The sequence below is a fragment of the Protomyctophum bolini genome (genome assembly GCF_963924005.1).
Source record: "Protomyctophum bolini genome assembly, chromosome: 17".
NCBI classification, from domain to species: Eukaryota; Metazoa; Chordata; class Actinopteri; order Myctophiformes; family Myctophidae; genus Protomyctophum; species Protomyctophum bolini.
In genome coordinates this window covers 23,320,620-23,336,507 of record NC_137878.1, presented here as the reverse complement: position 1 = coordinate 23,336,507, position 15,888 = coordinate 23,320,620, and the positions used below count along the sequence as shown (strand labels likewise).

General features: G+C 42.9%; 1 protein-coding gene across 1 annotated transcript; it reads right to left on the bottom strand.

Annotated features, from left to right (window-relative positions):
• Nucleotides 1-6,671: 6,671 nt before the first annotated feature.
• Nucleotides 6,672-10,328, bottom strand: LOC308331356 (1-acylglycerol-3-phosphate O-acyltransferase ABHD5-like). Its single transcript, XM_080786771.1, has 7 exons — nucleotides 10,233-10,328; nucleotides 9,512-9,594; nucleotides 8,915-9,341; nucleotides 7,960-8,111; nucleotides 7,706-7,817; nucleotides 7,303-7,483; nucleotides 6,672-7,111 (listed from the first exon to the last, which is right to left on the bottom strand). The coding sequence occupies exons 1-7, from the start codon at nucleotides 10,280-10,282 to the stop codon at nucleotides 6,902-6,904; spliced, it is 1,215 nt and encodes a 404-aa protein (XP_080642897.1). The 5' UTR covers nucleotides 10,283-10,328; the 3' UTR covers nucleotides 6,672-6,901.
• Nucleotides 10,329-15,888: the final 5,560 nt, after the last annotated feature.

The following is a 15,888-nucleotide window of genomic DNA, read 5'->3' as shown; positions in this document are numbered from 1 at the left end:
CTGGAACCCCCTCAGGGACCACTGGTTGAAAACCACTGCTCTACACTCTACAGGACTAAATAATGGGCCATCTCAGTCATCAGGTGTTGTGTGATATGTTTTCAATTGGGTTGTGATCACTGCAGAGCAGACCCAGGTCCTTAAATTAGACTGGGCAGGTCTACCGGCATGGTTACGCTGGTTGTGTAATGTGGTTACATTACACGACATTGGTTACAAAGGGATAAATGAACACTGAGGATTGCAGTGTGTATTGCACTTCTTTTAGGTGTGGTTTCAGCTCTGTAGGCAGGGTTGAAGTCAAGCTTGAGGACCATCATTTGTCATGAATATTAATGCTGAGATGCTGAGTTGGAGCCAAACCAGGTGCATTCTGTAGCATCTCTGAATCATGGCAGCCACTGTTGTTGAGTGTTCCAAGATATGAACAACTGAGGGGGTAAAAAAAAAGAAGAAAAAAACGTGCGGCTCCCTGCTCCAATATTGGGCTGTGTAAATGGATGTTTGATGCACCCCAGCCCAGTGGAATATATAACTGACAGTGCATGTGTTTTTTGTTGTAGCAAGTGCAACCTTCAAATCTTGCCCATCGAGGACTATCCACCTAGTATATCTATCTAAACAATGGATCTGAAACTGTCACTTTACTCTACTGTAGACTCACAGCAATACCAATCCAACGACTGCAAAATGTACAACTAAAATGGATGTGCCATAAGGTCTGTCTTGAGCATATTGTACTGTATGTATATGATAGAGGTTTATGACAATAAAACAATGTGAATGAAGTATTGAGTCATTGCTTCCCTTTTTCTAAACCCATGGCTTTTTCCACTTTATTATTTTCATTCCAAAAGCTGACAAATGCAGTCAATAGACTGTAACTCATTGTACCCGACAGGCAAGTACAAAGTCTAGTCCCACACAGACATTTGACACCGACCCTGATTAGATGTCATTCCTTATCACTGACTAACAGCTGCTATGATTCTCCCTCCCTATTAGATGGCTGCTCTGCTCTACCAGTTAAAGTTACCCAGGATTTGCTGAATTTGGTAAGCGCAGCTTTGTCCTGTTTTGCACCCTGGTCATGAAATAACCTCCTCAAACGGTAGCCAACAACTAGTTACTGCCAAATAACTGCCTATGTGTATTTATAACTTCCTCTAATTTCCTTCCTTGTTTTATTTTAGTTTTTGACACGTTCTGTCTTAGAGTGTTCTGTTCTTTAATTTGTGTAACCTAGTGATGGTGTGCCATCTGCAGGTCTCCCTTGAAAATGTTTTCATCTCAAGAGCAGAGGTAATCCCTAGAACATAAATTATGTGCTACTGTTCAGCCAGAGCAGCCACACACTGTGCATTGGACACACAGGCCATATAGAATAACATGTACACGTGCTAAGTCGAGCCGGCGGTGACCAGGCTGTCACATGGGTGTTGAAACTGAATGGACCATTGAGGATAGTGTTGCTTTCAAGCAGTGTCATGAGCTGACACGTGCAGGAATTAGTTCCCTCCATCCTTTCTCAGTAATCCTCTGTGTATACTATCCCCCCCTTTATAGATCTACTGTATGTCTCTCTCCAGTAGCCTAAAGACAGTGTAAGGGATTAATGTCATGTTAGTTCCATGTATGCTGCCTATGAATTATATGCTCAGTATATACTGTGAGATGGAGGGTGACTGTGATTTAAGCAGTCACACCTGGCCTGAGTCAAACTAGAACTGAACTCAGAGCTGGGTGTGGCTGCGCACCTGTTGTGCATGGACTTGATTAAGGCACAACAGGTTAAATCAGGCATCTCCATAAACACTCAGGAGATAGCCTCGGTCCAGACAGTGGAGAGCTATCGCCTCTCCTGTGTAAAATGTCATATGTTGTGTTATTCCTTGCACATGGAGGTATAAACCAGTCTACTTAAGAAAGCTGCCCTGTGTTGTGTCCTTCCTTGCCCAGGGTAGTGACTAGTCGGTCACATATACGTACCATATATACGTATGTAACGGTGGGTTTTAACCACAGGAACCTTAGCATCCCTATTCAGAGGTGAACATTCGGCCAAAGTATAGCCGAGCTTGGAGACATTAATTTCATGTCATGAACAGATAGTGCAAAAAACATCACTTACTGTATAAAGTGTGCATATATCAATAACTCATTTGGCTGGCCAACTGAAACACTTTAAATCCTTTTTTCAGTTTTGATTCTTTGCGTAGTTACTGCACTTTGGCTTTATAGGGCAGTATAGGCCCCTGGGGGACTCCGATCAACAACGTATATAGGGTCTAAGTGGGTTAATTTGTTCGGCCTGCCCTGGATTGCTCTTGGCTGCCGATTGGTAGATGTCTGTCAGCAGGCAGCCTAAACAGACCATGAGAGAATATGGATAATACAAGATGGCCTTTTGCAACCCAGCTGTCAGTGAAGCCAGTGATGCTGATCTTAAAATAAAACTACCTCCGCAAACAAACCCCCCTGCTGTCAGCGAGTCAGGCAGACCACAAACACAGACGAAAACTTATATTTTGGTCAAAGTCAGTGACTTTGTTATTACATAATAGATGTATTTCCAGTAGGCCTACATATCTCTGTAAACTCCTTTAATGTGTGTGTGTGTGTGTGTGTGTGTGTGTGTGTGTGTGCGCGCGTGCATGCGTGTCTGTCTATATGTCCGTTGACCATGCATGCTGCATTGTACGTCTGTGTGCAACCAAGTCAAACTCAGGCTTGTTGCATTATGACAGACGTAGGCTACATCCACATCCATCAGGCAAAATGGCTTGAGGAACTCCATAATACAGAGAACATGACGACTTGTCAAACAAACCTTTTAATAAATGCAAATAACTGTAAGGCAAGCAGAAACAACCATTAAAACCCATCTGTGATATGCAGCCATGATGACAGTCAAAACCTACTTAAAAACTGTCAAATGTGTAAAGATGCTCACAGAGAGAAGATGGTTTAGTCTAAAAGCATTTGGAAGAATGTGAAATAATTTCTCTGATAGTAGGCAACTTTGAACACTGACAGAATTGACCATGTTTAAGGTATTTCGCAGGTCATGGAGTCACAGCCAATTTAACAAACTGAAAATGGGGAAGTAGAGAGCATGGTCTTGTTTTTAGGCAGAGGCCGATATAGATTACTGTCTTCTGTCAGATCAATATAAAACCAGCTCAATTCATGTTTGAAGACCAGTGCTCTATAATCCTTTCAGTCAGGAAGGATGGAATAATGAATGGCATGAAAGTAGCCTGAAATAATCTCTGAAGAACATTAGGTTCGTCGTCGAGGGCATAGGGATCTCCCTTTAGAACTGAGTCATGCAATCAATATCTCTTCCCTTTTTTCCTCCTTATGAGTAAAAAAGAGAAAGTAACATCATTAGTTTTACTTTTCCCGTGGACAATTTCCTCCACAAATCAGCTCTATTTCTTTGTGGCAGATGCTACCAATCAGAGTTCAAATTCTGTGATAATTATAGTCTGTCACTTATAGTGTAAGAGCCACGACATGCTGGGAGCCTGAGGAGTGTTTTGTTCACATAAAGGGTAGGAATTATTGAAGCTTTTGGAAAATTACATTTTGAAAGGCAGCTAATGGATTTTTGCTATTACCTTATTAAACCTAGTCTATACAAAGTCCTCACAAACACCTGGGGCCAAGCAAAAATATGTCATGCTTACACATGGGATTCGTTGTAAGACATAATAATATTAATAATAATAATACATTTATTTGTAACACACTTTACATTTGAAACAAATCTCAAAGGGCTACAGCAAAAGAAAAATAAATATAAGACCTTGCATGACAGAACATTAGTCTATAAACTGAGCACAGTTTCATTATGAAATGCTGTCTCAGAATTGTCAGAAACAATACCCAGACGTGTCTATGATAATGATAAGGATTTACCATTTCCGTGCCAAATGGTGACATCATTCATAACAGTGTACAGTTTGATGTCCGGTGACAGAACAATGCTTCTCCATATTAGCCAGATATCTTTGTGACATTGTAATGTTTTTATCCCAGAATAATCAACACGGCTTCAGCCAGACTATATTTGTGTGATATATTAAAAATCAGAATGGCCATTACATAAGGGCTTGTTAAAAAAAAAAATATATATATATATATATATATATATATATATATATATATATATATATATATATATATCATATTGTAGGTTCCGACCATGGCCTTGGTTTGGGTGCATTGGGCAACCCATACATTCTTGTGGAACTTCACTTTTGTGGAAACATATTTTTGAGGGGCGCTAGCCCCTCCTATGTCCACCTATGTCCAACCCTCAAGGTTTGTGTAAACACAAACATTGTCCTAACACAAACATTGAAAACAACTTCTCATTCTTGAATAAGAATGAGACATTTTTTGTGATAGGCAACCTTCTTTGCAAATCAAGGAGAAAAGTTAGTGTCAGCTTATTGAACTTTAAATCCCGCCTGGCTTTGTGAAGCTGTACGCTACGCAGTGGTGGTGACTACTAATTAACTTGGGTCCGACACCTGATAGGAGAGTAGAATGCAAGTAAGCAGCTTTCTGTGGTGCACGAGTGTGATGTTTGCATGTGTTTTGCATGCAGATCATTTTGAGCTTTTAATTATATTCCAAATCCAGTGTGAAAGCTCCTGCCACTGTGTTGTTTAATTTTTCTAATAAATGGTCATGTGTAAGTGTGACTGAGGGGATTAGAGAGAGAGCATGCGTGAGTGGGGGTGAGCGAGAGAGATGTTTACTTGCTTATTCAATAATGGCCATCATGCGATGAGGATGTCCACATATAGCTTCTGGTAAATGTCCCTATATACTGCTGAATCCACATCTACCAGCAGGCCTCTGTTGCCAGGAAACCGCTCTGGCCAGGGGGCCGGGCTGAAGGCAGATGTGACAGCAATGGGTAGAGGTGACTGAGAGGTTGGACTGTTAAATACTAGGGTGCTGAACATTGGGAAAGGATAATAGCATGGTATCCAGCCTAGCGTTCAGCCTGGCAAATGTTATTGTACCTCTGTCTAGAGACCCTATACCCGTATTGTCCCGAATATAAGATGAGCCCCATTTTTCAAGACTCATTTGTGGAAAAAGAACATTGAATGTCTAGTCCCTAATTATAATACGGTCCTGTTTTTTAGGATATTTCAGACCAATAGGGTACTTCATTACTCGTGATCCCAGTGGTCTCCCCTTCTTTTCTCTCTGCACATGGGGCCCTATCTTACCCCTTATCCCTAAACTTATTTGCAATTTTGTACTATTTTGAAAAACATTTTTAAATAGTTCAAGTCAACTAGCCGATCTACATCGACACGTTGTGAGCTTGTAGACTGGCTATTTGAACTATTTTAAAAGGATTTTCAAAATAGCAAGACATGGCAAATAGGTTTAGGAATAAGGGACAATGGTCTATTTTGACATGCCTAAATAGGGAGGGACGATAGGGTTAATGAACACAAATCGCCCATCTAAAAATAAACAAGAAGGTTATAAATAGTGGACTTTTATACATTGATCATCACTGTTAGACTCCTGTATTGAACTGTAACATCATCAACCTGATCACATTCAGCAGTTTCCACCAGGTTCAGCATTGTTGATTCACACAATAAACAATATCAAGGACAGCATTCCCAATAATACTTTTTTAATATATCACACAAATATAGTCTGGCTGAAGCTCTTGTAAATAATGTTATTATTGGGGAGTGAGTGCTCTCCTAGACTCCTAGATTCACTACCCAGGCTAAAACTTGATTTACACTGTGCCGTACAGCGTTGTTGACAACACACACACACACACACACACACACACACACACACACACACACACACACACACACACACTCTTCACCCCTATGGACCTCAAGCCCTCACAACCGAAAGGATCACATCTACCTCTATCTTTCTACTGAACTCTTAACATTTCCACCCCCTACCTGAAAGTGCTTCCCCCTTTAGGGATATTAGATTCAATATGTAATGATAACACAGGGGTGAGGCAGGCCTATTTGAACTCACTTACGTGCGCACGCACGCACACACACCTCTGACCCTGATCTGTCATAGCAATTGTGACATAGCGGAGATTGCTGACTGCTCTGAAAACGTCACTGCTCGGGTCTCCTGAGTAGGTCAGTCAGGTTCATATGTATGCTCAAGCTGCTCTGTGCAGGATGTGACACTAGCCATCTGCTAAACAGTGGCGTGATGCCGCACAGTGTCACTGCAGTGCCACCTGCAGGCCACTCTCAGTCATCGGCCCCTCAGGCGGTGAAAATGTTGTGATCTTTCCTGAAAAAACCCACAGGTCCTTTGCCCTACTTACTCCTCCCTTATAAGCTCTCAGATAGTAGGTGAGAGTTTAAAAAAAAAAGGAACATGCTGTGAAATGTTCGCCCGAACTCTGCCCACACAAAAAGCTAGTCCTTTTGGGAAATGCCTTTTCTGTTCAACAGCTAGAGAAGTTGAGCAACAGTTTTCCTTGAATTTGCATTTCCAGAAAAGAGCGTGAGCTTTCTATTTGCAAGGACATGACAAACGGGCTACATGGGAGGGTGGAAGTAATACATAACAAAAGAGCAACATGTGTGAATTTCACATTTATTAACAAATCTTATTTACACAAGTCTTATCCCATTTGCAGACTCACGGACCTGCTGTAAAACCCTGTGACAACATCAAACCTTTGACCTGAGCTTTACAGAATGTCAGACCCAAGAAAAGCAAGGAACATGTCCTCATTTATGTGTCTTATCATGGTTTACAATGGACGATAACCACGCAAGGCAAATGCACAGGCTTCAGCCTCAAATGTTCTAGTATGGTGACTTGAAGCAGTTCATCTGTGGGTAATCATCTCTGTACCCTCCTATCCATCCCCAGACTGAGCAAACTCTTCCTGACTACCGGTAAGGCCCTCCTTCGCAAATGCTTCCTCTGTCCCTTTATACTCATCTCTGTCCAATCTCTCCTCTGATTCTCCTCTTCTGCTTTCCGTCCTGGCCAGAATGTGAAGGACAGTCTCGTTGAAGTCGTCTGACTGGTCGGCGAACACATAATGACCTGCTCCTCTGATCACCTGAGACACAGACAGACACAGCGTGAGACATAATGATAGTGAGTCAGACAGACAGACAGACAGACAGTAAGTCAGGGTTAACTGTTGGGAGATATTGGTGCTAAAGTTTACATCATTGCTGTCCTATGTCTGCTGACACAGTGATAAACACTGCTTCAACTTCAGTCAATGAGAACAATAAATCCTTTGACCTTGATTTCCACGTCCGGACGGGTTTTCCTGATGGAGTATCCCGAGTGGCTGTCAATGCTGGAGCGAGATCCATAGATGAAGGAGATAGGGATGTCAGCACGGACCTGTCCTATCCTCTCTAACATAGGCCTCTTGGCCCAGCCATACGGGACGGTCATGCTCGTGAATGCTGTTTCTCCGCTGCAAAAGGAATGTGACAATAAGAAAACTAAACGCATTTCTATCCACCTTACTTCTCGGTGAATTGTGCCTTCTTTCTTTCTATTACCGCCATCTCATTGCATGTTAATGGTGAAACAGGTGATGTAAACAAAGATTGAGCTCAAATGATAATGTCTGGGGGATCGATTAAGTTTCAGTCAAGGGAGATAAAGTATAACGCCACGTGTCAGGATTGGTCACCTGGGTGTCTGTGCGTTCAAATGGTAGATGTAGTCAGACACGGTGTTGTCGTCAAATACAGAGGAGTACTTCTGCTTGAAGTCAGACCTGATGGTCTGCACCAGCATGGGGCCTGTGAGGAGAGGAGAGATTGCATGAGTTAACAAGCAAACAAACCCAACAGGTTGTTTTGTATCTAGTAGGAAGCAAATGAAACATCTCTCTCTGTGTGTGTCAGTGTGTGTGTGTGTGTGTGTGTGTGTGTGTGTTCTAACCAAGAGGCCCAGCGAGTCTGAGTCCAGCCATAGGATTAAAGGGAGTCATCACTGCCCCCATGGCTCTGATCCACATTGGGATGGTTTTATGGTTGGGGTTGTCTGGTCGCGCTGGGAAACCCCACGGCTCCACCAGCAACAGGTGTTTCACCCTGCAGGAGTGCACACACACACACACACACACACACACACACACACACACACACACACACACACACACACACACACACACACACACACACACACAATGCAAAATTACTTTCAAATATATCCAGGATATTCTTGGGATTTGTAAAGCAATAGACATTTTTGGTGTCGAGCCATTTCTAGAAGAGGATCTATTTGTTTATAATTATGTGTATGTATTTCCATTCAATATTTTTGCTTGCATTTGATGACAGTGAGTTTTTAATTAAATTCACACTCAAGGTCCTTGTGGACTGATGCATTTTTCAGGGTTTTTTGCTGTGTTTTTCTGCCGTTTTTCTGAAAAACGGCAGCAGTCTGAAGGGACCATTACACCTTGTACTTTTATCTCACTTTTATTGTTGGGGGATATCAAAAACAAATTGTCTTAAGAATTATTACATTTCTACTTAACCTTAATCTAACCACAACCACAATTAAACCACCTAATCCTACCCCCACCCTCAATGTTTTCAGAATTTTTTAACCTTGATCCTTTTCCTCATGGGGACCACCAGGACCATTGTATTGTACCCATGAGGTCAATTTGATCTGGTTTTAACATCCTCGTGGGGACTTTTGTTCCCCACAAAGCTTGTAGAACATGGTGTACACATGCACACACAAACACACACGCACACACACACACACACACACACACACACACACACACACACACACACACACACACACACACACACACACACACACACACACACACACACACACACACACACACACACACACACACACACAAACACACTCACACCTGTGTGGATATTTGATGGTGTAAGAAGTGGCGATGTAGCCTCCCAGGTTGTGTCCAAGCAGCACCATTTCCGTCAGCCCCACCCTGGACCTCCAGTCCTCCAGCGCAGCCACAAACTGGTCCTCGGCCAGCTCCGGGTCCGTGTTGAACTGCGGACGGCTGCTCCGGCCAAAGCCCAGCAGGTCGAGGGCATAGACCGGCCCACAGGCGGAGAGACAGTCCAGGTTCTGGATCCAGAGAGCCACTCCGCCCCCGAAGCCATGCATGACGACGAGAGGAGTCCCGCGAAGCTGCACCGGCTTGGACTGTGGGCCGGCAGAGGAGGAGGAGGAGGAGGCTGGCTGTGGCTGAGCGGTGAAAGCTAGGGTCCACAGATAGTTGCCGTTGGATATTGGCACGTGCTGCCTAGAGAATGGGCACTTCACACCTGCAGAGGAAGAGAAACATATAGTGTGGGCTGAGGGCTCCTCGGAGGAAATGTACAGGACAGTGACGCACAAGCTAAATGGAACATAGAAGGTGAGTGTGTGCAGTGTGCACACATGTGTGTGACTCAGTGTTGAGTGTGCATGCGTACACGGCACGCACAAAACGTACACTTGAGCATCTTTTCCTCCGCATCTTTCAGCTGAGAGAGCGACGTGGGACACCACGATGGAAGCCAGCTTGATATCCAGGAGCTGTCAAGAGACATGCACGCATGACCAAGTTGCACACGCGCACCCACCACAGTCAGGGAGACATGTTCAAACAAGTCATACATACAGTGACAGTAATGCACTTTGAACCCTATGTAATATACCAGCCCTCTTATCAGTGAAACATATAGTCTTTAGAGTGTACTAGTGTAAAGATAGGACTGTAGGTTTTCGTTTCCTCATCACTACAGCCAAATATTTAATAAATAGAAATAATGGCTGATGATAGACAATAGATATAATATGAGCTGTTGGATGCTAGGAGTTAGTCACACAACAAGTTACCTTCCTTTGAAACGTTGATTGGTTGATTGATTTATTGATTGAAATTTGTATTTCACTGTCACAGTATGTAGAATTTGTACATTTCAAACGAAAGCACAAGAATACAAAAACTGATACTTTTAATTAGCACTATGGGTCCACCATTTTCAATTCATCAGAACATTTACATCCAGACTCAGACGAAAATAGCCGATCTCGAGTGCAATTAAGTTTGTTGATCCAAATCAAGGTTTTATGTCCCTGCACTTGTCTTTCGGCAACAAAACTATCAATCCGTGTCCATTAAGGTTTTCGTAAAAATATTGCTGCTGTTGTAATATTCAACTTTTACTCACCCCTGCTGCTCACTGATGATGGGCTGTAGTTCCTCCGACATCCTCCGCATGACTGACGATCACTCGTCCATTTGGAACAGCAGCGACTGGTGGTTTAGGATTGTGAAGTCGAGTAGGAGTGGTGAGAGATTGAACAGTGTGCAGCCAGACAGAGGGACCGCACCTCCCCTAAAGCGCGACAGAGAAACACAGGGACATGTCACTTTATAATTGCGGACAGAGAGGTATGTATACCGTATGTAGCTCAGTAGCGGCTGTAGCTGTAGCCTAACTTATTACATAGACTGTTCCAGTCAAAACGCATTGATCACACCGGCACTTTGTATCCTATACTAGAGTCCCATCGCTAGAAGTAGAACTTTTAAGCCCACCCACAACTAGCCCACGTGTTGTTTACACTAAAGATACCCATCCCCTCGCTGTCGAGCTAATCGATGAAATTCTCCTTCAGTGGGATGGATTGACCTTATTCTTCTCAGACGCCTGATTGATGAAAAGTGGGGATTGAGTTGACATTATAGGTAGCCGACGCCGACCCAGAGCCTACCTCCTGCCGTTACAATGACTTAATTGAAAATGCATAGATAGGCTACCTATTCGAATCTAACACAATGTTAGGTCTAGGCTAGGCGCCTAGAACTAACCTAGAATGGAAAATACGAGGTGAAAAGTAGGCCAACCTTCCACCTTCCTTCAGATTCTGAACCTAGCTGCTTGTGTGAATTATAGCCTAAGCAGCAATGATGAAAATAGATTAAGGTTCATGCTTGCTGTCTTGTGCAGTGGTAGGCCAGGCCTATAGTAATTTTGGTATCACAGAAGAAAAAATAAAATAATTATCTAGACCTTTAGCCTATAAAATTACACAGCTTCTTTGTAGCATAAGGGTGTACAGAGAATGATAAACTGAATTCACATCCTCAAGGACTTGAACATAATCACGGGCCACCTGCTTAGACATTGAGTAATAGTGTAGAATAGAACCGCAAAGGGGTATGCCTGCTATAATTATAGATTAGAAGGCCCTACTAGAACTATTGATTTACCAAAGCCATTCAAATTCTTTCCTTGAAAAGCTTTAGTAGGTCTACACAATAAGAATGTTAATAATTTCACTGAGATTGTACAAATGAATATACAAATTGAACCAAGTGTACACTTATGGGTCCTTTTGTGTTATCTATTCGAGACTATCTTGCCAGAGCTTGCCTGATACATCTGTGTAATAGGCAGCATAGGCTTATAGTTTCCTGAAACCTGAAATATTATTATTATTATTATTATTATTTATTAGCCTAGTTTAGTGTCAATTGCAATATCTGTAGGTTAGTAATTGTCATTAATGAACCTTTTGACTGGGAGGTCATTAAAAAAAAGGACATATGGTATATTGCGATTGGTTTCCAAACAAACAATCTGTTGTTGTCTTCTATAAGAAATATAAATTCCCTAGATTGTTTTATTCTTTATTTTTGAATTTCAAAAATGATGTAAGACATACAGACAAATAACACACAAGACAAAAATATAAAATAAAACCAAAACATCAACAAAGAGTTTATGGGATGTATGGTACCAAATAACAAAAACATATTTTACAGGATTTGAGATACATTACAATTATCAATAGGGAGGATGCAACCCATATTCATAATAGATCTGCCGTGCTTATTAGATATGAAGTTTTAAGGGCTCTGAGACTCAGCGTATTAATCTATTCATAAGATCTTAACTAAAGCAAAAATAATTCTGGTGGATAATTTAATCGGGTGTTGTGTTGTTTTCACACTCTACAGGTGGTGGACACTTAAAGGTGGACAGGTGATGAAAGCGAGGACAAAGTCCCCATCTATGCTGGTCCACAAGATGGCGTACTTGCATCCACTTGAAGAAGTGACTACTAAAACAGGTTTGAGCACGCACGCATGCACACGCACACGCATGCACGCGCACAAACACACACTACTTTGCTATGTCTCAAACACATACTCTCAAACTGGCTGAGTGAGTGGTTCCAAATGGATTCAAACCACTCTTGACTCTTATCACACACACACACACACACACACACACACACACACACACACACACACACACACTTGTTTCCTCTCTCATAGATGTATGTCATCCTCTTGTTCTCCTTCATCTCCGCAGCCATCTGCTCACTTATGCCTAATTTATGCTCCGTCGTATGACGTGTCGCACACCGAAAACAGGCGATCTACAAGCTCACAACGCGTTGCTACGAGATGCCTTGTCAGCTTGTAGATCGGCCATGTGAGGTACGGTGCACGACTAAGTATAGAAATCAGCCACTCATGCTGCTGAGTAGAGTGCTCTGAGTTTCATAAGCCGTGTGGCTTTCAAACCAGTGGTCCGGGGCCCACCACTGGTCACTGGTTCCAGGTGGTCCCCAGCTAAATGATGCAGAGTTGGTAACCAAATGGACACTTATAGATGTTTAACTCTTGAGAGTGTAAAATGAAACCAAATGGACCCGTACAGGGCCATTTGGTTCCATTTTACATTCTCAAGAGGAATCTTAATGGCAACAAAATATTAAAGGTTTTGTGTTAAATCTCATCAAATGGTGGTCCGTGGCTCAAATGCTGAATAAATAATGGACCTTGATACAAAAAGGGTTGAAAACCACTGGCATATACTGTAGAGTGGTAGCAGCAGCAGAAAGGCAGGGTGGTGACTGTCTGGAGACCACTAACTGGCCTGGGCTTTTAGGGAGGGGATGGTGAAGAAACATACAGGCTGGAGCCAACCTGCTGAGCCCTGCTATTCTGTGTGCGTCTCTCAGACCTTCATTAGTGGCCACGCAGGTCTGTAGGTTGGCAGTTATGTTGTGCGTGAGTGTGAGAGAGAGAGACAGCGCGACGGAGATGGAGTGAGACAGATTGAGACGGAGAGACAGAGAGAGACAGACCGATCACATCGGAATAGAGGCAGACTGAGACGGAGAGACAGAGAGAGACAGAGAGGGACAGACTGCGAGAGACAGAGACAGACAGACAGAGAGTCACAGAGAGAAAGGGAGAGATAGGAAGAGAGAGAGAGAGTTGAGACAAAGACGAAAAGAGTAGAATATGGAGAACATAGCCTATAAACAGAAAAGAAAGAGTAATTTAGTAAATTATGTGTGCCACTACGTTTATATGTACCTGTATATGTGTACAAGAATGCCAATTTTGGATAATTCATGAACAATTTTTCTGCAGTTGTTTTGATTTAAGATTTTATAATCAGTCAGGTGTGTGTGTGTGTGTGTGTGTGTGTGTGTGTGTGTGTGTGTGTGTGTGTGTGTGTGTGTGTGTGTGTGTGTGTGTGTGTGTGTGTGTGTGTGTGTGTGTGTGTGAGAGAGTGCATGATCGCCACGGAAACATCACCCAGTATGATGTGCATATGTCTTAGAATGTCGCACTTGTCGTTCAAGAAGAAAACCGATGCCAGATCGGTCGTCTCTCACTCCCAAGCACGCTGTTGTATGTTTCTGGAGGTTTTTGCACATTGCAGCGTTGCAGCGTGGGTAATAAGAATGACCAGGCTCTTACTGGAAGAGAGAGAGAGAGAGAGAGAGAGAGAGAGAGAGAGACCGAAGGGATGGAGTGGGGGCGGGGGCTGTCTGGTTGCTAGGCTACGAGGCTGGCGCCAACAGCGGATATGATTTATAATGACCAGTCTCACCGTCTCGCTTTCTCCGTTACTTCTTCCTCTCCTCCCTCTCACTTTTCCACCGCCTTGCTCCTTCCTCTGCCTCTCTAAACCCCCCCCCCCCAACCACCCCCTCCACCGCCCCCATTAGGTGCATCTGTCACTCAGTGGACGGAGTGAGAGAGTGTAATGCCTGATTTATATTTGGTTGCACCGTGAGAATATCCGGTCTACAAGCTCACAATGCGTCACATTGTGAGCTTGTAGATCTGTTATTTTTGGCCTGTGACTCTGGCACTAAGGATAAATCTCGCTTTTATCACAATGTATGGTGGTTCACCTATACTGTGTCTTTCTGTGTGTGTGTGTGTGTGTGTGCCTCCCTGCCTGTTCATCGGCACATGGACGATATCAATTTACAGAGACCTGATCCACATTGGGATGCAAAACAACCCTAAAAACTCTAAACCGACAGTGAAAGCATAGGTAACAGAAGGCCGAGTGCAAGGGAAGGAGACGAGGAGACAAAGGAGATAAATACATTAAAAAAAGACGTGGGAGAGAAAGGGTTAACGACAAGGCTGTAGTGCCCGGATGCTAGTGTAGGAACACTGTCAGGCTTTCACTCCTCACTACTTTATTGCTTATTTTTTCCTGCTGTTTTTCAGATGCAGCACTTGGTGCTAGAATGCTAGTCGTACAACGGCTGAAGCCTCTTTTGACAAGTAAATGGTAAATGGTGCATTACTATAGCAGCACCTTTCTCCAAAATGCTTTACACTACAGTGTGCATTAGAATCCAGGGACGTGCAGAGAGTGTTAGAGAGGGAGGGGCTGAAACCCTGTACTTTTGGACAAAAATAGCAGATCTACAAGCTCTCAATGCGTCGCAGCTTGTAGATCTGCTATTTTCGCTGTTTTTGCGATTTTCAGCTATTTTCGGGGCGCAACCCAGCACACTAGTGGAGATACGGTTGTACGACTTGGATTTCGAAACAAATTTGTTCAACGCAAAATGCTGTGTTCAAGTTCAGGAGACTCGGGGGGGGGGGGGGGGGGGAAGCCATTTTCCTGAATGCTGCCTTCCGGTATGGCATGGAAAGGAGTGGCATTTGCATTCTTTCACCATGTAGTAAATGCTGCATCCGTTGGTCTGGAGAGGGCAGTTGTTTTACAGACAGGTAAAAGGGCAGGGGCTGAAGCCCCTTTGATGTCTATGTGTGCGCCTCCCTGTTAGAATCACACGCTCAGACGTTGGCATGCCGCCAGTGGAAGAAACCTAGCCCCATCTTACCCTTACCTTACCTTACCTTACCTTACCTTACCTTACCCTGGAGCTCAGCCACATAGTGTTAACCCATTAAGACCTGGTCGATTCTAAACAAAAACTCTACATACTAGTTTTCTGAAAATCGTATCTTGCTATAATATACAAATCACACCCGTGTGAAGTGAGGGGCGCTCTTATCATCTTACAACATCGAGGAGGGAATTCGGTATAGCTTGCTATGATTAGGTGATGTAATGATGATGTAAAACAAACGGTGTCAAAACATACATTCAATTCTCTTTATTGTTAATGGGATTTAATGTTTGCGTTAGTGACTAAACAAACATTTAGTCAAATCAAATAATTTCTCTTCATTGTCAATGGCATTTTTAAAACAAACATTGACCTAAAAACTAAAATTAAACCTGTATATACTGTACAACATCGAATTTTCTGAAATGTAAACTTTAACATGTCAAGGACCCCAAAAATGCATGTATTTGGCCGCAGACCTGCATCTCAAAATGTTTACCTCCAGAGACCCCCAGAAGCAAAGATTTGAGTTTAAAAGAGAAAAGAGAGAAAAAGAAAAGAAACATATAGGGCCTACTGTAGTGTACTGTATAGATAAAGATTAGCATACATCGTCACAAATTTGAAAAAAACCCAGCAGATCTACAAGATCATAGAAGCTTTTATATTTGCTATTATTGAAAAGCCAAAGGA